The 26,171-nt window shown below is 44.4% G+C and overlaps 1 protein-coding gene across 1 annotated transcript; it reads right to left on the bottom strand.

The window, feature by feature from the left end:
- Positions 1 to 228: 228 nt before the first annotated feature.
- On the bottom strand, positions 229 to 26,171 carry adam9a (ADAM metallopeptidase domain 9a). Its single transcript, XM_076990300.1, is given in 24 exon segments — positions 229 to 2,267; positions 2,486 to 2,556; positions 3,844 to 3,873; positions 4,351 to 4,417; positions 4,663 to 4,804; positions 6,688 to 6,793; positions 6,880 to 6,960; positions 7,104 to 7,287; positions 7,395 to 7,500; positions 8,279 to 8,474; positions 8,643 to 8,735; positions 8,891 to 9,062; positions 9,184 to 9,317; positions 9,443 to 9,524; positions 9,694 to 9,728; positions 9,730 to 9,864; positions 9,990 to 10,061; positions 10,629 to 10,694; positions 10,820 to 11,036; positions 12,174 to 12,250; positions 16,862 to 16,940; positions 19,090 to 19,148; positions 21,574 to 21,674; positions 25,742 to 26,171. Coding segments are annotated over 24 exon segments (2,448 nt in total). The 5' UTR covers positions 25,824 to 26,171; the 3' UTR covers positions 229 to 2,206.

The raw sequence follows: 26,171 nt of genomic DNA, 5'->3' as shown, positions 1-26,171 counted from the left end.
CCCAGCCAGAGACATACATTATATTTATATATATATAAAAAATACATAATATAATATAAATATATACACACACATAAAATATAAATATTTACACACACATAGAAATATACATTATATATAAATATTAAAATATAAATATTAAAATAAATATTTTTTTGTCTATGGCCAGAGACCGTATCTCTGGTCTCAGCACATTCTCATGATGCAAGCTTTATTATGAGAGCAAAGTCGACTGGAAACATAAGTGATTATTTTATTGCAGTTTTTTTTTTTAAAAACACAGCGACACGTTACAAATAGCCCAGAGAGCCGTGAGCCCCGTCCTCAGATTGTGAAACACTACAGCTCAGGTTTTCGCTCGTGTACATGATAAGATGATTCTCGAAGTTGCTCATCTGCATCTAGGTCAAAGGGCAACTTGTACCTCGAGCAACACTAGAGGACCTGGAAGAACACAGTGCAATCAGAACAAATAAAATCAAGGAAGGAAAAAAAACAGGTAAAATCTATGCTTCAATCAATCAAGTCGTTCACTCCTTAGCTATAAAAGTTACGTCTCTTGGGATTCAGTACACGGACACACATTAACTGAGACATTCTCACACATAATTCAAATGAAATGGAACCGTCACACTAGCCAAAAGCTGTTGAGTCCTAGACATACCGTATAACACTTTGTTGTCGTTTACAAAACATATTGAAAGCGTCATTAGAGGAATCAGCAGGAATGTGTGCATATGACGTCACACTTTGGACTGCATCGCCACGGAGTGTTAGCCATGCATACGTGATACACAGAGGAACCATATAGGCCGTATTTTTAACAGGTCCCCTCTAATACACACTGAAAATATTGCGTTATTGGTTGTGAACCAGACTTTGCCCTCATCGAACCTGCTTGGCATAGTCAGTATTATCATGCACAAAGTCACATAGCCCTTGCAAATGTCCAAGATACATCCACATAGAAAAAACCAAAGCAACAAAAATACAACTTTCCAAGGTTATTCCACATTACAATAACCTTTTCAAATAGAAGTGTATTGTCTGTTTGTAAGGAGGGACAGTGACTAACTTGGCAAATGAAAAAAAAATGAAAAGAAAATAAGATTTGTAAATAAAGGTATGCAACTTGCATAATGTGACAGTCACGTATGGATGTTAGATAAACCGAAGTGCGTCAAAGTCACTTGAGTGAACAAAAAGTCACAAAAGCGTACACAAATACTGTTAACTCTGGCCGAGAACACAGACAGTGTCTAGTGTCTGAAATTCACTGAGATAAAGTTCTGTGTACTGCAGTTTGCTTGACATTCAAAAGCCTGAACACATAAAATTATGATCCTTAGTGTGAGTGAAGAATCCTGAAATTGGGTTTTTGGGGAAAAGGGAAAAAAAAAAAAACTAAAACAAACCCCTAAGAACTAATACCCAAAGTAATCTGTAACTTGATTTCGGTTGCCCATTATAATGAATATATTAATTCTATATAATTTCATACACATAATTTCATGTGTCTGAAATAAAATTTTAGAAAACTATGTACTTTATAAAAGAAAATAAAAACTTAAGACATCTCATCTCTAGGAAACCATGCTGTTTGCAGTCTATACCAATACAAAACCAAAAACACTAACAAAAAATGTCCTCAGTGATAAATTCAACAATTTGCCAACCCTCGAGAAAAAGGGTCTAAAATGGTTATGTAGGCCTCTATACATTCATATACACAGAATATTACTGAAGTGCATCGAGTCGCAGTGGTCTTGGTTCTTTACAGCCCATTGTCGTAATACAAATGAGGGATTCAACTCTGGTCATAGACACGTCTCGGAGGAAGAGGAAGCCATTCCATCGCTCTTCATGTCCCACCCTGTGTTCTATGATGTACTACAGTTGGACGTTCCTTTAGGAACGATAGCCATGTCTTAAGCTTAGCTGCTGTTTGATTGACAGGTAGCAACTGTTCCAAAGCTCAGGGGTTGGTGACAGATTGTGGGTGGAGCCTTTGGGGGAAGGCAGAGTGACGTGAGCAGCCGATTCCTCCTCAACACGCCCCCCAGACTCACATCTCTCTCTCACACACACACACACACACACACACACACACACACACACACACACACACACACACACACACACACACACACACACACACACACACACACACACACACACTTTACATCTGTCCAGCTGGATGTGTGCATCATGCGCTATACGGGGGAAGCGGCGCTGGTCTCTGAGGCATAGGACCAGGAGGGGGAGGTCTGCAAAGAGAGAATATTCCAGAACATAGGCAGATGGCACAACTAAATTGTGTACAATGTATAATTAAAGCACTGCAGGAACTCGTACCTTCGTATGAGGGGTTGAGGATGAGGAGGGGGTATGGGTGAGAGGAAGGGGATATGGGGGCGTGGTTGAGAGGAGGGGGCGTGTTTGAGAGAAGGGAGATGAGGGGAATGGGTGAGAGGAGAAGGCATACCGTGTAAAGGCAGGACGCGGAGGCCTTGTGGCGTACTGGGGCGCCGATGGCGTCTTGCTCGGTTGAACCGTCTGCAGAGAGAGGAGACGTCACATGCCCGTCCCGTGTTCTAGCCAACTCCCCTGCCTCCCCGCTTACAGACACATTGTTCCTCAGAGTGCTCATTAAAAGAAATCTTTCTGCTCGCCCCCTTATTTGAGAGTAAATATAAATCTCTGTATCACTGTCTTATTTGACTGGTAGAGGAGGAGACGTCCACCAGGGCCGAGCTTCATTAGTGAGAATGATGGGCGTGGGCCACACACACGCGGTTACAGCTGGACTGCATGGATTCAACTTATTCAAATGCAGTAGTTTCTCTCAGTAGGTTTACAAAAGCCAGAAGAGAGAAAGAGAGAGAGAGAGAGAGAGAGAGAGAGAGAGAGAGAAAATGCGTGGCGGGGGGGGGGGGGGGGGGGGGGGGGGGGGGGTGTTTCCTTGCCAGAACAGGACAGAGCAGCAAGCCAAGCAAAAAAATGGCTTCCTTTTGTTTAAGCTAGCACCGGAAGAGCTGAATGTGGTTTTTCCCGTTAGGCATCACTAGAGAGAACAGAGTGTCGTTGTTCCTGTTAGGCATTACTAGAGAGAACAGAGTGTCGTTGTTCCTGTTAGGCATTACTAGAGAGCTTCTCCTGCCTCCTCTGGCCTTACTGTCGTCCAAGACCAGGCAAGATCCAGACAATTCCAAGCTGTACATTGCAATTTCTGGTGTATCGTTTCATCATGGAACCATCACCTGCCTTCCTATAGTTACAGACATACGCATCATTTAACCCAGTGTAACCTAAAGAGCTTCACAGCTTTCAGTCCAAACAGCTCTGTGCATTTTAGAATATTTAATTTGTAAATTGGTTTATACAATATTTAATTTGTAGAACATCTTTTTTGAAGTTTGAAGTTTGTCATGCCAAATATCAAAATATTGCAGTACATTACCCTCCATTCATACAGTGACCTACAGGACATTAATTTTGGTTCAGTGCACACACTAAGTGAACAAGCTATAAGCCGTGTGAAAATCCTCTTTGCACGACAGCTGTTAAGACTGTGAGCTACTGTATGAGGCAGGCAAGGTGTTCGGGTCATCTGCACCGCTGGGTAGGAGAGCAGGTCAGGTGCTCAGGTTGCAGAGGAACGGAGACACCAGTACGCCAAAGCAGACAGAGAGGAAAGCCTGTCTGTCTACTGCAAGCTACACATTCACACACGGTGTGTGTGTGTGTGTGTGTGTGGATAGGATGAGCAACTGCAGTGACCTCCAATGGAACGGAATATAATCCCTGACTCACTTACATACACACATAGTTAAGACAGTTTACCTGCTCAGGTGGTAGTAACTGAGACTGATGCTTCATAGCACACAGGGAGGAGAGAAAGAGGCCGTGTCATTACGCAATCATGGACAACCATATCTGGCATACCTATTGGCTTCACAACATGGATTAATCTAGAATTGACTTATTAATTATGTTTATTATTATTGCTATGAAAACTGTGCTTTGAAATGCTAAGATTACTTAAACTTATTGGTGTTATAGCCCCTGTACTAAACTGAGCGGTACAAGATTACAGAGCAGACAAAGCTATAAAGATAATAATTCAAGGTTTCATAGATCAGAAAAGATCTGACAGTTATGTTGTGCCGTTAGCTCTACAAGATAAACAAAATATACACAGATGCACAAAAAAAGATTCAAACATGAATGTAAATTAGATACAGACTGCACATATGGTAAAGTATGTGTTAGCTGTAAGTTTATTATGGTCATGGACGGTGAAGTGTTGGTGACAGTGCTCTGGTGTGTGAGGGTTAAATGCTGACTCACTCCTTCTCTCACTACGTTGGGGTTTCCTCGCTGATTTGCAGGGGCCCGGCTATTGCTGTTATCCGCTCTGAGTAAGAAGAATGAGGAGAGGGGGAGGGAGGGAGAGAGAGAGAGAGAGAGAGAGAGAGAGAGAGAGAGAGAGAGAGAGAGAGACATATAATCATCTGTAAATGGACATTTCTTTAGTTTAAGGAATTTTCAACAACCAAACAGTCAAACAGTGCCTGTGTGAAGTCACTTCCTGCACTTGCTGGTGGTGTGTGGGCTGCCCGGTGTGGACGGTGGGGTGTGGCTCTGGGCGGGCGGACTCACTCGTAACCCTGAGAGCGCTTCCTCCTGCAGAAACGCTGCTGTAACTCGTTCCTCCTGAAGACGACAAAGAGTCCAAACGCCAGGAGCGGAAGAACCAGGAAAAAGAAGACCAGGAGACCATCCCGCGTGGACGTGTCCTTATCTGAGGGAGGGAGAGAGGAAGAACAGGGATGGATAGAGAGATAGAGGGGGAGACATATTTTCATATTTTAGTGACTTAATTCAGTTAATAAAAAGTTCAAACATGACCTCATGGGCTTTTCCCCTCGGTGAGCATTCCTGCCCCTTACAGCGTGGATCCACATTTATATTGGTTACCAACCTTCTGCACCAACCAAACCCCTTTACACACGCCCTTTGACCTTTGATACTGCCGCTTTCCACGTCACACAGTGAGTCAGATTTATAGTGAAACAGTGAGTGATCAAAACATCCCAATATACAAATGTTTACTGGAAACACACAGAATTATGGGAGCAAATGTAAACCTAAATGCAGAACAAATAAGGTGCTGTGATGGAAAATGTCCAGTTGCTGCTTCCTGATATAAGACATTATTTTTGGACATAGCCTGCAACCGAATGAGGAAGTGGTAGGCCACCCTCAGGTCAAGGGACCAGACGAGAGGAGGAAGAAGATGGGAATGAAGACATGTTCCCCACAGAGGACATGTTCCTCACAGAGGACATCACAGAGGACATGTTCCTCACAGAGGACATCACAGAGGACATGTTCCTCACAGAGGACATGTTCCTCACAGAAGCAGTTTCCCCAAGAGTGCAAAATTTATGCCAAGTTTAAGCAGACATTACCGATATTAACATACATCTTATCCATGTGATATTGTGTCTGTAAATGAACAAATGTCCAATTTAAACCTACACTTGATGGGCTGGTCTGTGATAGCACAAGGCTTGTGGAAGAACTTGTTGAAAGTTTGTACTATGCAGTTTTGAGCATTCGTGTGTACGTTCCCCTAGCGTGCCTCCATTGGTTAGTGTGCTGTTGTATCGTTCTGTGTGAGAAGAAATGTTGTATATAACTGTATATAGTTAGTGTGCTGTTGTATAGTTCTGTGTGAGAAGTAATGTTGTATATAACTGTATATAGTTAGTGTGCTGTTGTATAGTTCTGTGTGAGAAGTAATGTTGTATATAACTGTATATAGTTAGTGTGCTGTTGTATAGTTCTGTGTGAGAAGTAATGTTGTATATAACTGTATATAGTTAGTGTGCTGTTGTATAGCTCTGTGTGAGAAGTAATGTTGTATATAACTGTATATAGTTAGTGTGCTGTTGTATAGTTCTGTGTGAGAAGTAATGTTGTATATAACTGTATATAGTTAGTGTGCTGTTGTATAGTTCTGTGTGAGAAGTAATGTTGTATATAACTGTATATAGTTAGTGTGCTGTTGTATAGTTCTGTGTGAGAAGTAATGTTGTATATAACTGTATATAGTTAGTGTGCTGTTGTATAGTTCTGTGTGAGAAGTAATGTTGTATATAACTGTATATAGTTAGTGTGCTGTTGTATAGTTCTGTGTGAGAAGTAATGTTGTATATAACTGTATATAGTTAGTGTGCTGTTGTATAGTTCTGTGTGAGAAGTAATGTTGTATATAACTGTATATAGTTAGTGTGCTGTTGTATAGTTCTGTGTGAGAAGTAATGTTGTATATAACTGTATATAGTTAGTGTGCTGTTGTATAGTTCTGTGTGAGAAGTAATGTTGTATATAACTGTATATAGTTAGTGTGCTGTTGTATAGTTCTGTGTGAGAAGTAATGTTGTATATAACTGTATATAGTTAGTGTGCTGTTGTATAGCTCGTGAGCCCTGTGTGAGAAGTAGTGTTGTTTATAACTGTATATAGACACTGGGTGTAGGGAGTAATGCCGTTTTGGTTAAGCACTGTGGGTTTGTGTGTGTTTTTGCTTATAGGGAGGAACAGAAGTGTATTTTTTAGTTTTAGGTTAGATATTGTCATTTTTATAAATGAGAGGTGTTGGTCGGGACGTGTTCCTACCGTTCCAGGTGGGTCCACTGTCTACGCTGCCACCATAGCCGGAAGCCTCGCAAAACGGGGGAGCCCAGTCGCTGTCACAGTGGCAGTTCTTATTGCTGTTACACACCTATAAGATCAAGGAGACGTCGAGTGTCAGAGGTGCCCGGTGCTACTGTGGGTAATTGTGGGTAATGTAGTTTACAGGGCGCTCACTCCGTGGCCGTGACATTTCTTCTCCACGTCGCAGTCGTAATTCAGCGTGTCGGCGCTCCTGCACTCGTAGTTTAAGCAAACCTGTAATCCAAGCAAAACCCTTCACAACACTGGACCTGCATTAGAACGACAGGGTTGATCTGATCCAAAAGAACAAAAAAGATTTTATTGATGTGTGTATGTTAGTTTCAGTGTAAAGTGTGTGTGTGTGTGTGTGCGCGTGCCTTGTTGTCTCCACACTTGGTGCCCTCGTTGACCATGCCAGGGTCGGGCACGTCTGAGCCCAGCAGGAAGTCCACCCCCCAGCAGGTTGTGCCTCCGATAGGGGTCTGGATGATGGAGGGCTTGATGCCGAAGATCACGTTCATCTGGACGTTTTCACACTGGAGCTTCCCACACAAAGCGTTTCTAAGAAGCAGACGAAATTGGATGGCGGGGGGGGCGTAAAGGTGTGCACATGTGCGTGCATGTCTGTGGGTGTAAGGGTGTGCACGTGTACTATAGTTCTACTATACCTGGTCTCACATTTCTTGAAGCCATAGTTCTGGTAGCCACAGTTTCCAAATCGGTCACCTTTAGAGTTTACATCCTTAAAACACGTCTCAGGGGCAGCTTTTGCCTCTGTACACACACACACACACACACACACACACACACACACACACACACACACACACACACACACACACACACACACACACACACACACACACACACACACTTTAATCTTTTTTGACTAATCCAAGCACCCACATTGAGCCTAGCTTTGGTGATGACGGTTCTCCTGGGCTGGTGGTTGGACATCGTTTTTATACAGTCCAATAAAGAGGTCTACCACTGCAGGAATATCCACGAGTCACCAGATGGCGATGTTGAACAGGGCCACAATGGCCATTATTTTCCATTAATGGCCCGTGTATATTGTCCAGAGCAGATTCTCAGGGGTTTAGTGTATGGAGACTGGGGACGCATTTGTGATTCATTAGTGCCAGTCCAACACTACAAGCTAAATGCCTTTTGCAAGTTGATAATTTGAAGATAGCTACAGGTAAAGTAGCTATAACTAGTGTTTTACAGATACATACAGATATATAGGTATTTTTCATGAAAATATATTTTCTGTTTAAAAATGAGCCAATAAAAGCGAGTTGTAATAACAAAATAAATAAATATTTGACAGGCTTTTCCACAGCGTAGTGCAGAATTGCCACAACTGCTTTTAGAAACTAACATTTCTCTCTACTGGAGTGATGCAACATTCAGCGTTCTCTGATAGCTGTGCCATCATTTCATTTCACTGTGAGACCCAATAAAATGCCACACGTTGTGTTTTACTGCTACGTGCTCGTTCAAGTGTGATTTATTATGTGTAGTAGGAACCTTTTAGTGTTGTACTTACTGGGACCGAATATGGCCTGACACTGGCCGTCGTAGTGCTGGCACTGGCCGTTGTAGCAGTAGGCCTTGTCCTGTTGGCACGGGTGGCCGTTCTGTTTGAAAACGTCCGACTGACACACAGCCGAGGAGCCGTTGCAGTACTCTGGAAGATCACACTCATCAGTACTGCTCCTGCACACGGAACCAGCTGGAAGGAACTGAGAGAGAGAGAGAGAGAGAGAGAGAGAGAGAGAGAGAGAGAGAGAGAGAGAGAGAGAAATAGAGAGAGAAACAGCTGTTACTCTCAAGTGCTTGTAACAACAGAAACCCACTGAGCTTGAGTGTACATTCATGTGTGTGTGCAGGTGTGTGTGCACATGTATTACCCTGCAGTGCTTGCAGCAGACTCCATATGCACACTCGGCCCTGGCTCGGAGCTTACATGTCTTGGGCTCACAGCAGGGGTCCTTCTCACACTCCTGCAAGTCACACACACACACACACACACACACACACACACACACACACACAGCAAACATTTCCGCTTCGTTAAGAATACTATTCGGTCCTCTTCTCTCGCGCTCACACACTCGGGTCAATAACTCGCAGGCTGTTCTGGGATCAGTAGACTTACTTGCTCAGAGCCGCAATCGCACTCCTCACCCACGTCCACCAGCCTGTTCCCACAGAAGGGGGCGCTGTAGGCCTCGTCAGGTCGTGGGACGTTAAGGAGACAGCTGCTGCCCGAATTCAGGATCATCTTCTCAAAATCATCCGCACTGCAACTACTGAAGTTCTGTGATCCACTGATAGGAGAGGAACTTGTGTTATTTAAAATACAGAGAACATAGTTTGAGAGATCAGTAATCCTAGAACACACACACACACACATATTCTAACACATCCAGCATGTATTCCCACACTCACGTCGCCCCCGAGTTCATGATGCAGTGAGACACGTCACAGCTGCACTGACGTCCATCGTCGTGGTTCATCCCCAGGTTATGGCCCAGCTCGTGGGCCACAATGGAGGCAAAAGACACCACGTTTTTATTGGTGAACTAAGGAGAGCAAACACACACACACACACACACACACACACACCGGTAGTAGTTAGGGTATAGGACCACACAGATGTAGTGGAACGGTAGTGCATGTCAGTAAATGAGAAGACAGGACATCGTACCGCATTGATCCCACCCCCATGACTCCTGGAACAGACTGTACCCACAAACGCCATCCCAGCAGTTCCCCCAAAACCTTTATTCCTAAGAGAGAGAGAGAGAGAGAGAGAGAGAGAGAGAGAGAGAGAGAGAGAGAGAGAGAGAGAGAGAGAGAAAGATGCATTGCCATCATAAATGTAAAGTGGTAACAGGAAGTGAGAAGTGTCATATAGCTGTTATGAGAGTGAGAACGGGTGATGCGGCTGACACTCACAGGATGAGCTGGGCGCTGTCATGGCGACGCCGGGGGTACCAGCTCCTTCTCCCTCCACTGGGTGAAGCGGCCCAGGACTTCGCCCGCACTGCCGTCCGTACTGATGGGGTTCCCCGCAGACCAGATCTCCAGACCCACCAGCACCACCCGGATGTTCAGGGCCATGTACATCTGGAGGGGGGGGGGGGGGGGGGGGGGGGGGGGGGGGGGGGGGGAGTAATAAAGGTCGATGATACAACAGACAGTTTCTAGTGTCTATTCAAATACATCGCCTGCCGGTGCAACATTCTACTTACACTGTCGACATAGCTGGCAAGCTGAACCATTTCTTCACGCACTGCTGTCTGATTCCGGTTTGTGTAGGCAAACTGTGGGGGGGGGACACGACATCATTCAGTCTCAAACACCAGGGGTGTGAGATCTACCTCCCCGCAGAGTTTAGCACCAACCATAATCACATCCCTGACCCATCTTAACAAACGTCTTTATGAGCTTTCAAGTGTAGCTCAACTCTGCAGGCTGGTAGACCTCTAGCAGAGGGTTTAACCTAAACAGTGCAGGTTGTACGAGCCATCATCATTTTATGATGAGTTCCTGTAGACCACATGGTCATGGGTTTGAATCCCACGGAGCAAACTGTTGAATGAATGAATGAATGTATACTTTATTATTAAAGTATAATAATGTGGAAATTAACCAATGAGCTCTGGATAAATGTGGACTCAGGCCTGCAGTGCAGCAGGTGCTGGACTCAAGCTCCTCCCACTGCAGTTCAACACCGTCAGCCTCAGCCTCAGAAAGGCCCTTCAGACCCAAACTCCAAACATTCGCACCTGCACCATCCTGGTTAACAGGATCTCTGTTGTTATTTGTAACACGGAACGAATGGTGGGCAGAGGATCTTCAGGGTCAGTGGGGTCAGGACAGCAACTCACCCTCTCACTGTCAACCACCAACAGTAGCTCCACATAATGGGTTTGGGGCAGGACTGCTCGTTTTTTCTGCAGGTGGAGAAACACACACACACACACACACACACACACACACACACACACACACAAAAGTGAGTCTGGATTCATGGTTGAAGCCCAAACTCATCACTGCAACTCGTTCGTCAGACACTGACCCTGATAAGATGACTGACAGGTTGACCTGGTGTAATGTTGTGGGTGTGATCCGGGTGCCCAGGCGATGCTTGATCGTCATGGTGATCAGAGTGGGGTGTTCCACAAGTAAAAGGCTCCGCCTCGACATCCTCCAGGCGGTAAACCAAGTGCTCGTTATCCGCCGAGCCATCCAGGGGCTCAATGCCAAAACTAGAGTTCTCCGTGTGGATCACGCCTCTGAAACAAACACACACACACACACACACACACACACACACACACACACACACACGGTCCAATGAGAACCAGAAAAGGCCTGGTTAATCTTTTCCATATTCCGGGTGCTTCAGAATATTTCTCTACTGTACATGTACTGAAAGCACTACGTTGGTCACACTGAGCACCGCATGCCGCTAATGTAGAGGTCTGCGCGTGACTGCTTTTTAAAACCCGCTCCCGCTTGTTTTAATCCCGCTCCCGCCCGCTCCTGCCAAAAAATCGCTTGTTTTAATCCCGCACCCGCCCACCACATACACATTTCTGTCGCCCCCGCCCGCAATCCTAATATGAATTGAATTAATAAAATTTAGTACTTGAAATTTTCTTATGTATTTATTAAAACAGCAATATAGCGATGGATCGCGCTGTCCCATTTCTTACCACAGTCCAAACACATGCCGCCAGGTGAATTGGAGATGCTGAAATTGTCCCATCGGTGTGTGCGTCGGTCCTTCGCTTTGGTATTTATTAGTACTATCGAGGTTTTTTTGTTGCTTGTATTAACTATTAACTTGAAACTGCTTCATTTTTTGTTTGCAGCGCTCCTTGAGTGCCAGTCGTGTGTCTGTTATACTCATGAAGTTCGTTCTTTTGAGTTATGGTCAGTGCTGAATGCATTGATCAAAGTTTAAGCATTGATTTAAGCCTAGGATTGATTTAAAATATGTACCAGTATAGTATGACTTCCATACATCAGACTTGCCTGTAGTTGGCTTAATTGTGGTGTATTCGCCTGTTTTCATTGAATTTTCCACAGCTGAAACTGGTTGACCGTCTACAGTCTCTGCCATTTCTGTATCAAATGTTCAAGTCATCAGTTGCTTAGCCAATATTTTGAATTAGTTTATTGCTTACTTATTGAATGATTAGTTGTTTTCCTCCTGTTCCTTATGCATGAAAATCATTGCATTATTATTATAATTTTCTAGACTATTCAAGATATTCTGACTGGTTCCGTGAGACCAACGTGGGAGTGCAGACCTCTACGCTAAGGTGTTTCGGTCTTTGTGGGTGTTTAGTGGCGGTGTACTGCAGTGCGGTGTGAGGGGCTCACTACGCGTCACGGACACTCTGGGACAGGAGGGGACGTCCTACCGTAGACCAGAGCAGAGACTCAGCGCGACGGAAGACTCCCCCGTGCCCTCTACGTAACCACGGTAATGACAGTGTCCCTGGGAGGGGAGGAAAGGAATATGAACAGACTTAAATGAAGCACAGAAAAAAATATATATATATATGATTGTAATTGTACACCTAAATAAATGTCTGGGGCCCTTTTAGTGAATTTGATTTTTAGCATTCTGTAGCTGAAAGCAGTCTGGCCAGTGACAGTTTGTGGAGTCTGGTGTACGGTAGAGGAATCCAGTTACAACCCAGTGCAGACATCAGATCAGTGTGCAGTCTGCTACCAAACACTTCCAGGTCAAGCTGGGAGCATTTGGAGGGACGGCTGTACAACAGATCACAATAACAGGGGTTCCCAGGGTTTGATGAAGTGTTTGTAATATGCAGGTGTAGAAGATTATCAAACGAATGTAGTGTGTGCTCACCACGACGCACGCAGAAGGCTCTCAGGTTGGTGATTTTATTCTTATGTAGTAATACAGGCTTTCAACGCGCTACAGTGTTTCCAACAGAAACATTTACCCAGTCTGGTTAATGTACCTTTTTGTTTTTGTGAAACTTGTAATAGTTTGACCATGGGCTCTAACAAAATGCCTGTAAGGTGCAAGGCTGAGACGGTTTGGCACAACATGCTTGTCCACATTATGCATGCCTACATTTCACACGCATGATGTTGAACTGGTACCATTAGCTGCTCTCCCAGGACAGCGCTGCGGACACGTCCCGCACTACCAGGATGAGGAGCAGGACACGTCCCGCGCTACCAGGATGAGGAGCAGGACATGCCCCGCGCTACCAGGATGAGGAGCAGGACACGTCCCGCGCTACCAGGATGAGGAGCAGGACACGTCCCGCGCTACCAGGATGAGGAGCAGGACACGTCCCGTGCTACCAGGATGAGGAGCAGGACACGTCCCGCGCTACCAGGATGAGAGAAGCTGTGAAGGTTGAATTCCAGTCAGAGTATCGGGAGTTAGGAGGTCTATCCTGTTTCAGACTCCACCCAGACTCAAGTCAGCAAAATAATAAAGTCGATTAAGCACCTTAATAAACGTCCACTTCCACCATTTCCTGAACTAATACATCTGTTCTCTCTGACGGACGTGTGATGGGCGTCTGTGTATGTGTGTAGGTGTGTAGGTGGCTGTTTTCAAAGAACACAGTTATCTCGTTAAACAGGCTGATATAGAGACAGCTGTCCTAAAACAGGCAGATTAGCTCTGCTAATTCACGGTAGCTGTTGGCTACGGTGCCATGCGTCAAGGTTCCAGATTGTAGCGTGTGTAGGCTCAGGCCACTGTTAAGTCTAATAAATTAACTACTAATCTGTGACAAATCTCACAGATTACGTTTCAGACCTCCAGACACTCAGTTCAAAGAAGACGAATTTTTTTTTTTTAAAGCCTGAGGGACTCAATAAACATAGCATAGCCACTGAATCAGAGACGGGGATAATCAGCAAATCACCCTCTGAAAAATACCGGCCCATACATGCAGACAGAGGCCCACACTCCCAGGATCATTCCCACGGGAGTGTGTATAGAGCTTCCCTCCGTGTGAGCTGAAGCAGACACGGCTTCCCACCCTGGCAGAGTGTCAATCCTTCCGGAACTTTCCAGGTTTCTCATTTCAACTACGTGTTCTATGAAGCTTTTTTCTCGACTGTGTTGAAATTGCTAAACGTGGATCGGTGTTTGGCAATGGATTAAAATCAGCATGGTGTCTAGACGTCGATTGAATGCAGCATCAAAAGAGGAAGACCCTGTGGTCGAGAGAAGGAACAAGAATGTGGTACGTGCGGGGGTGAGGTACGGGAAGATAATTGAGAAGAAGACAAGGAGGAGGGGTCACGGAGACCTTCTCCCTCAGAACATATTTGGGGAAGTGAGTCATGCATAAAAATGCGTCTGTAATTAACGCCAAATTTTCCTCATAAAAATAATTAAAAATTCCTCATAATGTATAAAAAGGGCAGAGAAATGTGAATAAAGTAGAGTGATCATTGACTCCACAGAAACTGGGTGCTCGTGTTTCTTTCACCGACATACTCCAAACGCTCGTACACTATCCTTACAGAGACCCCCTGTTGGTTGTGACGGAGAATTTCCACTACACTATTGAGGAGACACTATGGCTTGACAAATAGGAGACACAGTATGTCAAAAAAACGCAGACACTGCAGTTTTAACAATGTGGCACAGATTCCTAAACCTGCCTTCCTAAAACTCACGTCAGTGACATCACTCGGGACCTTACTCCAGCCCACTGGTCCGATTCAGCTGACGGGACAGAACATGGCAGCAGAATGGCCCATACTTCTCCCTCACACACTTCCTCTGGGTTAAAGCGTTGCCAGTCTGCATGTCAGGCCACTATGACCAACAAATGCATGACTCAAAATCACAGAACTGGATAAGTCACCATCAGCATTTTGAGATCGGAAATAGCCAGAGCGTGAACTCGGCAGGAAACAGGAAATATTCAGGAGTTGAGCTGGCTAACGGATCTTCCTCAGAAAACCAGACCGTGAACCCAGACTGATACCAACCAATGTCTTCAGCCTGGAGATTCTGCAAGACTGCACATGTTCTTCATTGAAATGGATCAGTACGAGTGCACATTGTAACAGAAAAACATTTTTAGTCTAGCAAGCCCGACAATCACGATCCATAACGTGTGCTTTTACACAGATGAACTAAGCAGGTGTTGAAAGCAACTTCACTTAGTCACACAGGAGGTTCTGCACAGCCACTGACCACAGGTCCACATACAGCTGTACAGGAGGTTATGAACAGACCGCTTCAAACGCATTTGATCAGAGTGGCAGAACTCGGAACCTCTGGCAGAACTCAGAACCTCTGACCAAGCCTCATAGACTCTGTTCATGTGTACATGCGAGTGGCTGTGAGTGGCTCAGGACACTTACAACATTTTATGTGAGGGACCACCACCTAAAGACATGTGTCCTCAATCCGATGCATTCCAGACACACAAGAAACATGTGAAGAAAATGCACCACTCCCAGAAGGCACTGTGAGGTCAGCTGTGTTTTTTTTTCCGAAGAAAAAGAAGGTTTTGGCTTGTAGCAGGCTCTTGCGAAAGCCACAGGACCACAGCTCTGCTTCTTGCTAAAGATACAATTTTCACTTCCCAATTAGGAAAAATGTGGCCTGCATATCACAAAGTTAAAAAAGCAGCATTTGGTTAGATCACCATTTCTCATGATACCAGCCAGAAGACACACCCCTCTCTTTACTCACACCCCAGCCTCCTACTCCTCCCCTTTAGTTCCCTATCCAATGGGCCGCACTTCTTTGCTGGCCTCTTTAACACGCACACGCACACGCATCATCTAACAAAAGTTAGATCCTGTTTCCTCCACACTCTCTCCCTGCATGGCTGTGATATTAATTCCCAGCGGGTTGAGAAATGCAGCTTAGAGCACAGGGCCCAGTGATCAGCTGGACTAGAGTCTAGACACTAGGTCTTAGAGCACAGGGCCCAGTGATCAGCTGGTCTAGAGTCTAGACACTAGGTCTTAGAGCACAGGGCCCAGTCATGATCTGGTCAAAGGCAACCTTTGAGACATGGAGTGCCAACTTTAAAATTTCTAGTAAATGAGGGTGCCACTATCAACAAATAAAATTGGAGGGGGGGTGCATGTTGCACTGACAGTCATGCTGTGTCAATTGTTGGGGGGGGGGGGGGGGGTGTTGTCTGTGTCAATCGTGGACATGTCCATACATTTTTCTGCTGATGCTGGTCCAGCGTGCCGCGTGCCAGTGATTATGCCTCGGTGTGCCAACGGTGGCCCGCGTGCCATAAGTTGCCGACCCCTGGTCTAGACACTAGGTCTTAGAGCACAGGGCCCAGTCATGATCTGGTCTAGAGTCTAGACACTAGGCCTTGGAGTACAGGGTTCAGCTGCTGAACAGTCTACACAGTAACAGACCCTGAAATCAGCAAGGCCAAAAAAAAAAAAACCCCAGAAAAACCCAAGAGATCCACAGGAGAACCATGACCTTGCACACCCATGACTCACTGCTAAATGTGGGCAATGCAAACACACACATTTAATTCTAATATTTTATGAGCAGGCAGAGGCATCATTCATTCTCTTTGATTGAAACCTTGCTGATAGAAATGTATGAAAAATGAAGACCTTCAGTGACACGGTGGCGTGTATGAACGTGACCTCGGTCCTCTTCATTTTCCCCTCAGTTATTTAACCTTCACGAATCATTTTAGTTGGAACGCAAGATGGAACACGTTTGCCATTACCGTGTAATCTTACTCAGGTAGGCACAGCATGTAACTATAGCAACACCCTATAGGGGTTCAGGGGTTAAACCCACATGTGCGCATGATCTAAAATGAGATGGTTGAAGAAGAACTGCCAGGTGAAGATCATCTCTGCAAGCATATCGCTCCCACGGCAGAACGGTGCTCAGGGTCCGTCATGCATCACCTCGGGCAGACTGACAGGGGGCCGTGTTGAAACAGGAGAATTATTTATCTGCTGTACTGGAGAGAGGTGAGCATGACTGCTCAATCCCACCCCCCACCACACAGAATAAAGTCTCAGGTTTGGGCTGGAGAGGCGGGGTCAGGGGAGGGGGCGGGGCTTCGGAGAAAGGAGCGGGCAAGGTTTCTCTCACCTTCATATTGGGCCTTTCTGTGATCAGCGAGCCGTCCTTGGCGTAGGAATACACGGTGAAATCGTCTGGTAGGAGGAGCCTATGACAGAACACACACACCCACAAACATTAAACCGTGTCAACAGCGCCTCCCTGTAAAACATTAACATGGAAACAAACAAAAAATGATTTTAACCCGAATCCCTCATTACGGTCGGTCTAACGCAGACGTGTTTCCCACTGTATGGCGTGCTAACACAGCGGAGCATTGTGATTGGTCAGGTGAAGGATTAGTAGTTGAGAAAGAGAAGGAGCCTTTGTGAAATAATAACAGTAAGATCCAAGAGATCTTGGTCGAAAGCTTAGAATGTTGAGAGATAAATCACAGTAAGACTATGTGAAACAGAGATGGAGGGAGGGAGGGAGAGAGAGAGAGCGAGAGAGAGAGCGAGAGAGAGAGCGAGAGAGAGAGCGAGAGCGAGCGAGCGCGAGAGAGAGAGCGAGAGAGAGAGAGCGAGAGAGAGAGCGAGAGAGAGAGCGAGAGAGAGAGCGAGAGAGAGGGGGGAGAGATGGGAGGAGAGAGCAAACAGGACAAGGAGAAGTCATGTCCAGGACAGGTCCACAGCAGACCATCTCCGAGAACAGCAGCACCCTGGGCTGTTCGAACACTTTTCACCAGGTCAGTGAGTCACTCTGGATTCATACTCTGCGTATGTGTGCACGTGTATGAAAGGTGGTTGTGTGTATGAGTAAGACAGTTAAGGATCCCTAGTGCCATTTTACTATCCGAAGCAGCTGTAAGGAATTAAAGTGGACACACACACACACACACACACTTTCCTCCCTTCAACACTCTGATTCAACTGAAATCACAACAAAACATGAAACAGACACTGAAGTCACCATGAACTCTGACACAGAAAATGTCCGTTTGATGACCCGCACAGACTCAGCTGCAGTCAGAGTTATTCCATGTGTACGGTTCCGATTCGTTGGGAAACATTTCGACTATTCAGATGAAACGTGCTGTCAGCTATGTCACTACACAACATCCTCATGTGGACTTACAACATGGACATGCTGTTTTCCATGTGATTTATTTGTCTGCCGTCCAGACAGATCTTATTAAAAACACACTCACAACACACACGTGCATGAGAACATAAATCCAAACAAGTCATTTATATGGCACAGACACAAAGATCTTTCCCAAAGATCACACTACTGCACTGTTAAAAAAAGCATTGTACGTTTTTGCATTAGCCTGCACTGCTCACACCTCAGTAGCCTACTGTCATAATGTAGGAGTACAACTGACAGACTTAGATGATTTGATCTAACCATTAACTCGTACGAGACTGAAGTGAACAGAGGCTTATCTTAGACTCATCTTAGGGAGATAAAGTCCAACTGCTAATCTGGACTCAGTCCAGCGGCTCATAAAGCTGCCCGGGACAAGGCTAATGGACCCGTGATGAAGGCAGCCATGTTGAAACGCTGGTCCTCAAGAGGCAGGCCTGTTTTAAGAAGGCTGTACCTCAACACAGCTGGTCATGCTTTCAGCACCAACAGGGCCGTCTCACTCCATGCAGACGTGAGCTTTTTTTTGTGTGTGTTTTGTGAGGTCAGATGTGTGACTGGGACCGTGGTGAGCCCAGATAAATCAGATTTCTGGTGGACTAAATCCTCCCCTCCACCTTGTCACAGGTCCATTTATTAAGACTCTGGGGGCTGTATTTTTTGGACACAGAGCAAGCACAGTAATACGTGTGGGCGTGGCAGAAATGTTGCTGCCTGTCTTCATGGCCAAGGGCCCAAGGCACTAATCCAGTACAGATCAGCACAATTCCAAAAAGAGGTTGGGTTAGACTGATCACATGATAAGCAGGTGTGGTTAGCAATGCCCCCGTAATATCCAGTCAGAATAACTCTGCACGGTCTATCTGTAAAATAAAAAGGCACATTCTAGACAGTCCTCTCCACCTTCTCCAAGCCCCCTCCCTCCTCCGTCTGCCTCCCTCTCTCCACTAGTGTAATGAACCTACTCATCACACACTCCGTGCATCCTGTAACTGCAGTATTAAAGGCGTACGTTAAGTCCTTTGAACGGTCTGACGCTGTAGCACAAAGACAACATCCCACTCCTCTCAAAGCAAAGTTGTCCCACTGCTTAGTAGGTTTAATTACAATAGTTACAAGCTGTGTGTGTTTGTGTGTATGTATGTGTGGATAAAGAGAAAAAAACTCACTCATTCTTCTCAAGGATGACAACATGTTCTTTCCCCAGAGCTGGGATCACATACGACACCTTTAAAAATACAAAGAACACACACAACACACACACACACACACACAGTCAGTCCAGAGTGTGTTTACAGGTCACCTGAGCAAATTCAGCCAAATAACAGGCTTCTGTTTCCAGTCTACCAAATGACCGGTCACTTCCTGCCACATACACTCTGAAGGAGCACCATCCTCTAAATTAGCGACGGCTCAAAACATTTACGTTTGTTGTCTTTTTTTGGCGGTGAGACGAAGCTAATAAGGTCCGCTTTCAAACGTACTCCTGCTGTTAAATACCGAAAATACAGTTTTAGTTGTGCATACGTCCAAAATGAGTACAAGACAGATGGACACAGAGACAAAGCCTCAGAAGCAGGAGCCAATAGGACCGGACATGATTGTGTGTGTGTGTGTGTGTGTGTGTGTGTGTGTGGACTGGGCTGCATCTCTGCACAGTGTGAGGTGCCCGTGCCATCCCAGCCCTGGCACAGGTGGACTTCATTAACCATGCGGACGGATGTTTCCTGTGGCATTATCTTGGACGCACCACTGAAAGAGGGGGAGAGGGAGAGGGGAGACGCAGGAAGTGTGTGATGAGTCACGAGCGACAGAGAGGGGAAGAGCGCCGGGTGAGCAGGAGAGTGAGGTGAGCCTGCTGCAGACACGTGAGCACGTGAGTCCACAGAGGTGGCTGTGTGTCACGTCTGCTATAAGGCGCAAGCTGTCAAATAAAAGCCTCAGACACGTTAAACGTTAAAGAGTAGTAAATGTGTGAGACAGGTAAACGTTAAAGAGTAGTAAATGCATGTCAGACCAAGGCTATAATCGTTAACGAAAACGAACGAAAAAACGAAAACTGATATTGAAAAAATATTTTCGTTAACTGAAATAAATAATAACGGTAATTAAAAGAAAAAACGATAACTAACTGTAACTATATTACATGTTTAGAAAACTAAATAAAATGTTCTGAAATTATAGAAAGGATACCCTTTGTATTTGTCAGTTTATATATAGTCTTGTGGACTGATATGAAATCGATTTTTTTTCACTATTAGTTTTATATTAGCTGGCAGAACCATACAACACCTCATGGTCCATCACGTCTCTTGTTTAGAGCTCCTGCTCGCCATGCAAAATTACGACAACAAATGCTGGGAGAAAACAGTGAGTCCTGTATGGGATTTTTAAAAATATGACTAAGAGAAAGACTACATGTCTTGTAGTGGAAACAGGTGATAAAATATATGGAGTAGTTCTCAAGAGGAAAATCCCACGAATCTCAAAGCTCACACAATAGGGCTAACTGTCAGTACCTTGACAAGCTCCTCCGAAAGAGAAGCACCTTCCCGGCTAAGTAGCACCGGGAAGGAGAACCATAATGGACCGTCTTCACCAGTGATCAAATAGCTGCTGGTTAGTTAATATGCAGGAAAGCCGCAAGCGGGTGGATGCACTAGTTATTAATGTGTTGAGACTGGATGTCAACACAACTGTGTGACTCGATTGCCTTCAAAAAGTTTGGCTTTTCACACAAACCAAAATAGGGTTACGCTCCTATGTTAGTATCTGTCCTAGTCTGGCAATTTTCAGCAGCAATATTACACATTTTGCACTTAAGGCTTCTATCTTGTGGACTGTTGGTTGTTCAACAGTAATTGAATGCATGGTATCTTTTGATGAGTTTTTTATTACATAATATTTACTTTGAACTTTTTGAATCCTGCACCTGACAAATAACCCAAAGTATTAAAAAACTAAAACTAATACTAGAACTAATGAAAACTAAACTAAAACTAAGCTTTTAAAAAAAATTTAAACTAATCAAACATGCTCTAAAAACTAATTAAAACTAACTGAATTAGAAAAAAGTCACAATGAAATAAAAACTAAACCATAATGAAAAATCCAAAACTATTATAACCTTGTGTCAAACAGGTAAACGTTAAAGAGTAGACAGGTAAACGTTAAAGAGTAGTAAATGTGAGTCAGACAGGTAAACGTTAAAGAGTAGACAGGTAAACGTTAAAGAGTAGTAAATGCGAGTCACACAGGTAAACGTTAAAGAGTAGTAAATGTGAGTCAGACAGGTAAATGTTAGTGTAGTAAATGTGAGTCAGACAGGCAAACGTTAAAGAGTAGTAAATGCGAGTCACACAGGTAAACGTTAAAGAGTAGTAAATGCGTGTCAGACAGGTAAACGTTAAAGAGTAGTAAATGCGAGTCACACAGGTAAACGTTAAAGAGTAGTAAATGCGTGTCAGACAGGTAAACATTAAAGAGTAGTAAATGTGAGTCAGACAATACGCGTCAGCACTGAAATAGCTACTCTGGCTCTTTGGCCATTGGCACAGTGCTTTGCCTTATTACATGGATGCCAGGTGTGGTTCGTGAAGTGAGAATGTGTGTGTGTTTATGATTCATCGCGCGTGCGTGTGGCGGCTCCTGACCTTGGGGGAGGCGGGCCCGTCCTGCTCTCTCCTGTGCCTGCTGATGCGTTTGGGAACGCTCACTTCATAAGACCTGAACTGTGAGCTCTGGGAGGCAAAACCTGCACAGAGAGAGAGAGAGAGAGACAGTGAGAGAGAGAGGGAGAGAGACCCATGGCTGTTACAGCACCCCCTATTGTCAGCAGAGAGAAAAAGGAACCTACAGATTTTCTTATCTGCAGAAAACAGGCCTTTAGAATCCATATGATCCGTTGTACCAGTCTGTGATTTTACATCAACAACATGGCAACCATGACAACCACGGTCAGGTCTGAGGCGGGTGGGTGAGGGGCGGGAGGCACAGGATGCTTCTCCGTCGAAATGAGAAGATGCAGATCAACCATCAAACAACCAGAAACCTGCAGAACGCCTCAGAGGAGCCTGGGGGGGGGGTCCCCTCTCCAATCTCGACTTCCTGCTTCTGATGCTGAACACCATGCATGTTGTGTACTCAGCACACACTCCAGCACCGGGCTGCAGACGAGACCGGACTGCAGTATTAAGAATACTAATAATATGTCAAGTATATTGTCTAAGGTGCAGTCTGGGTAAATCAGCTAGTTAAAACACTTCAGTCAGTTCTAATAGTGTTATTCACTGCTGCTTCATCCCTGTTGTAACAGAAGCACTTGTCAGCAAAGTAGTTGAGCTGGCCTGGGCTACTTTCCTAATGAGGAACACACACACACACACACACACACACACACACACACACACACACACACACACACACACACACACACACACACACACACACACAGCAGATGACATGACCCCTCTGCATCAAACAGATAACATTGTCTTCCCTATATGCCCTACAACCCAGGGCCTTATGCTCCCGTTAGCATCACAGAAAAGCCAGGAAGGACCACAGGAAAACACACACTGCCCCACCAACAGCAACACGAGGCACGCGGGGACGGCGCTCCACGCGCGGGGACGGCGCTCCACGTGTCAGCCTTGTGGTTTTTTGGACCAATTCCAAAAAAATTCAGACTAATATTCCATACCGCCGTCCACAAAAGACACCTTTATCCCTGAAGTCCATTACAACGGGATGGGATTAGCACACATTCATACAGCACTAGAGGATTTATTAAGGTGTAGATCAATTTCTCAACTTCTGTAGCAGAGGTGTCTAATCTTCCTGGAGAGCAATCTTTCAGGCCTAACCTAACACAGCTGGCTTTAACACTTCTGAAGGCCTACATTAATCAGGGTTGAATTAAACATGTCGGAAGAAGTTTTCTTCACCGTTCGCTGGTAGGGCGACACAATACATCAATACGAGTGTTGCATTGGCCAATACTGCAATATCGATCCATAACTGATATATTCTGCAAGCCTGCTGTATGCCGAGTTTATGTAAAGGGCCATGTTCAGGGTGACTTTCCAGCTAAATATAGTCAGCTGAGAGTCTTGTCACGTAGTGAGACCATGGATAAAATAAGCAAAGCAGGAATTTAAAGAGGAACAAACCCACGGTTTGCATCATCACATCTACTCTATGGAACAGAGGCCTTTCGAGGTACTGGGATCCCAGCAATAACAAAATACTAAATTGGTCTTCATCAGTTTTTGCCCTCAATCTATATGATGTGTTTGATGTGAGGGTCATGTTAACATTCAAACAACATTTAACTTAATGGCACAGAGAGCAAAGTAATGTGACAGTCCATTAAAGTCAGAGTAAAAGTGAAGAGTTACCTCTCTTTATATATGCAAAACTTTGGTGGTACAGGATATATAAAAATTGGCAGATATAAATGTCTTGTGTGTGTTACATCACATTACAGTATTATAATGTAATATCCATGTTTACAGGACATAAAATGTCCTATTGTAAATGTAAATTGTGAATCTTTGAAAGTCAGTCTTTAAAGACCTCAGGAAAACCATGCCTTGTCCACAGTGCAGAACATTAAAATAAAACCATGGCGGAACAACAGCTTTGAACATTTTTGAAACAGAAAGCACAATTTCCAAGAGGTTCCTGACTGACAAGGACGTAAAGACCAGTAACTTCAACAGGTTACAGGTGTTCTCGATTTCCCGCTCTTCTCTACTGCAGCAGATCCACTCTGACAGAATGAGCTTCTCTCTGTCTCTAACTGCAACCCAAAACTATTGTTGGAATCAGATCTGGTTTGTTTTTCTCCATTTATGGGGTTCACATTTGAATAGAATAAATGCATTTCCCTTTGTGCAGCCTGCATTCGAGCCCACAGATGGAGGCATGAGGGCTCTGCTTGATAAACAAACAGGAGATATTTGATTAAATCAAAACAAGATTGTCAGTGTCTCTCTAACCTGGTGAAGAGACACTGGTGGTATTCATATAAACAATCATCACTCTCAACTGTCGTATTTCTTACATAGTTCTTCCAAATGAAGTTATTTTGGAAAGTACAACACATGAAGTGGAAGGAAATGGAACCATGTAGCAGTTGTATAGGGGACTTTATCCCAAAAGTAATTTTTGAGCTTATTTTAAGGGTAAAACGTTGCACAGTCACAAATCATTTAGTCACCCATCCAATACTGAAAAAGTGACTCTAGAAAAGACCACCATGAATAACACCTCATCACTGAGGAGTCCAAGCAGATGGCAGAGGAGGAGGACTTGTGACTAATGGCATATGGCATTTTTCTTTGTTAAAATGACTGCAGCTAATTGTAAAGTATTTCATTTTACATTACAGCATTTAAGTTTGCTCTTTCTAGCCTCTCAAAATGTTCTGGTCATAAGAGTGACTGCTGCCAGTTTTGTAAACGCCCATCGTTAAACGACATTTTCTTCTTCAATCTTTCCCTATGGGTTTTTGGAATCAAAAACAACATCCAAAAAACTAAAAGGACAGACGATGAGGTTATTGGCAGCAATAGTGAAGCTGTGATGATGAGATTATTTCTGGCCAGCATGAGGAAAATGGCAGTGAGACCAATGAGTGGATCAATCTGATGACAGTTGCTACAAATCAGCAGAAAACAGTCACCTGGCGTAGGTGATCAGGTTTCCAGTGTGGTCAGAAACTCCCATGTTTCTGGGATATACAAACTCTGTGAGATGTCTATATTTTGTCTTCTGTATTTTGCTTTTGCTATTTAATGCACATCACTTCTCTGACAGATTTGAACTTGTTTAGCCAAAATAAACATTTCTTCACCATAGAACAGAGATCACAGGATCGAACGAAGCACATTTCGGTGTCAAAATATACACCAATAACCAACACAAGTTTAAATTCAGAGAGAAACAGCACCACGGTACAACTGCAGCGAGTCTTATTTGACATCTTGTCCATACTTCGGAATGAATTCAGAAGCTCACCAAATTCAGCTCTAATATGATGGAGCAGAGACAACCAATCCTTTAGGCTGCTAAATTTCATAAAAAGTGAGCCATTTCAAAAAGACTAGTGCTCATTTGTTTACATGGGGGCGTACTCGGAACAACTGTAGACGAGACACACAAAAAGTGTGCAGTGATAATATTGCGTATGCCATGTTGTAAGCGTTCAAAGTATTAAAAAGCCAATAACGTGTAAGCTGAGATTTGATGATCTTACATGCACATCATATCATATGCATAAAGTTTGATCTAAAGAGTCCCCCCCCCCCCCCCCCGTCTGGAGTGACATCTCATGGTGGCGACAGTCTGCATTAACCCAAATAACCTTTTTATAGGATACTGTAAGCTTCTTAATCTAGCACTACTCAAACGGTGTATGAACGTTATAAATTGCTCTCTTACAGTTCAAACATCTTTAACAAAGGCCGAGTAAACAATCAAGAGTTGTTTATTGGTAAATACACTACGTACATATAATTTTAGCACTTCTTTTAGATGTACATTGACTCTGAGCATACTAAACATAATGCCATGATAAGGCCTATCAAAAATTCACCCGATTCTGAAAACTAAGTTTTATTTTTATTACTCTTGGGAACACTAGAGGATTTGACATATAAAGAATAAGATAAACCACAGCCTGTTGTTTTCGGATATTTTGTTACTGTTTGTCGAGGCGGTTTTTTTGCATGAGGCGATTTTATCAAACTTGTGTCCCACTGGGCGTCAGTGTTGTAAACTTGCGCCTGCTACGGCGGGCTGGTCGTGTCTACTCACCTCCAGTACAGTCCAACAGTACCGACAGCACCAACACCACTCGGAGTGTTTGGAAACAACGAGAATGCAGTTTGTAAGACATGTTTTTTTAAACTCTTCCGAAGAACTCGGCGAAGGGTTTTTAATCAGTTCTGGTGTCTCTTCTTAATCCAGGCGTCGCCTTCCAGTAAATGGCGAAAAGCCCAGTCCACATAATGTTATTACCGGGGCGAAAAAAAGCTGAAGCTACCTGCTCATTTTTTTGCCTCAGTTTGACCTTGACTAAGTTGCTAACTTAGTGAAGCGTGCGCTCGTCCGCAAAGGCGACTTTGCGATGAAGAAATCTCACAAATTGAGGAGCCGCTTGGCTTGTCCTAACAGAATCCTTTTTAGTCATAAACGTCGGACGTGCTTTCCATTGAAGCCTGACATCAGACGACTGAACCGCGCA

This window comes from Brachyhypopomus gauderio, unplaced genomic scaffold (assembly GCF_052324685.1).
Source record: "Brachyhypopomus gauderio isolate BG-103 unplaced genomic scaffold, BGAUD_0.2 sc74, whole genome shotgun sequence".
Taxonomy (NCBI): domain Eukaryota; kingdom Metazoa; phylum Chordata; class Actinopteri; order Gymnotiformes; family Hypopomidae; genus Brachyhypopomus; species Brachyhypopomus gauderio.
The sequence above is the reverse complement of the archived record's forward strand: the minus strand, read 5'-3'. Positions and strand labels throughout refer to the sequence as shown.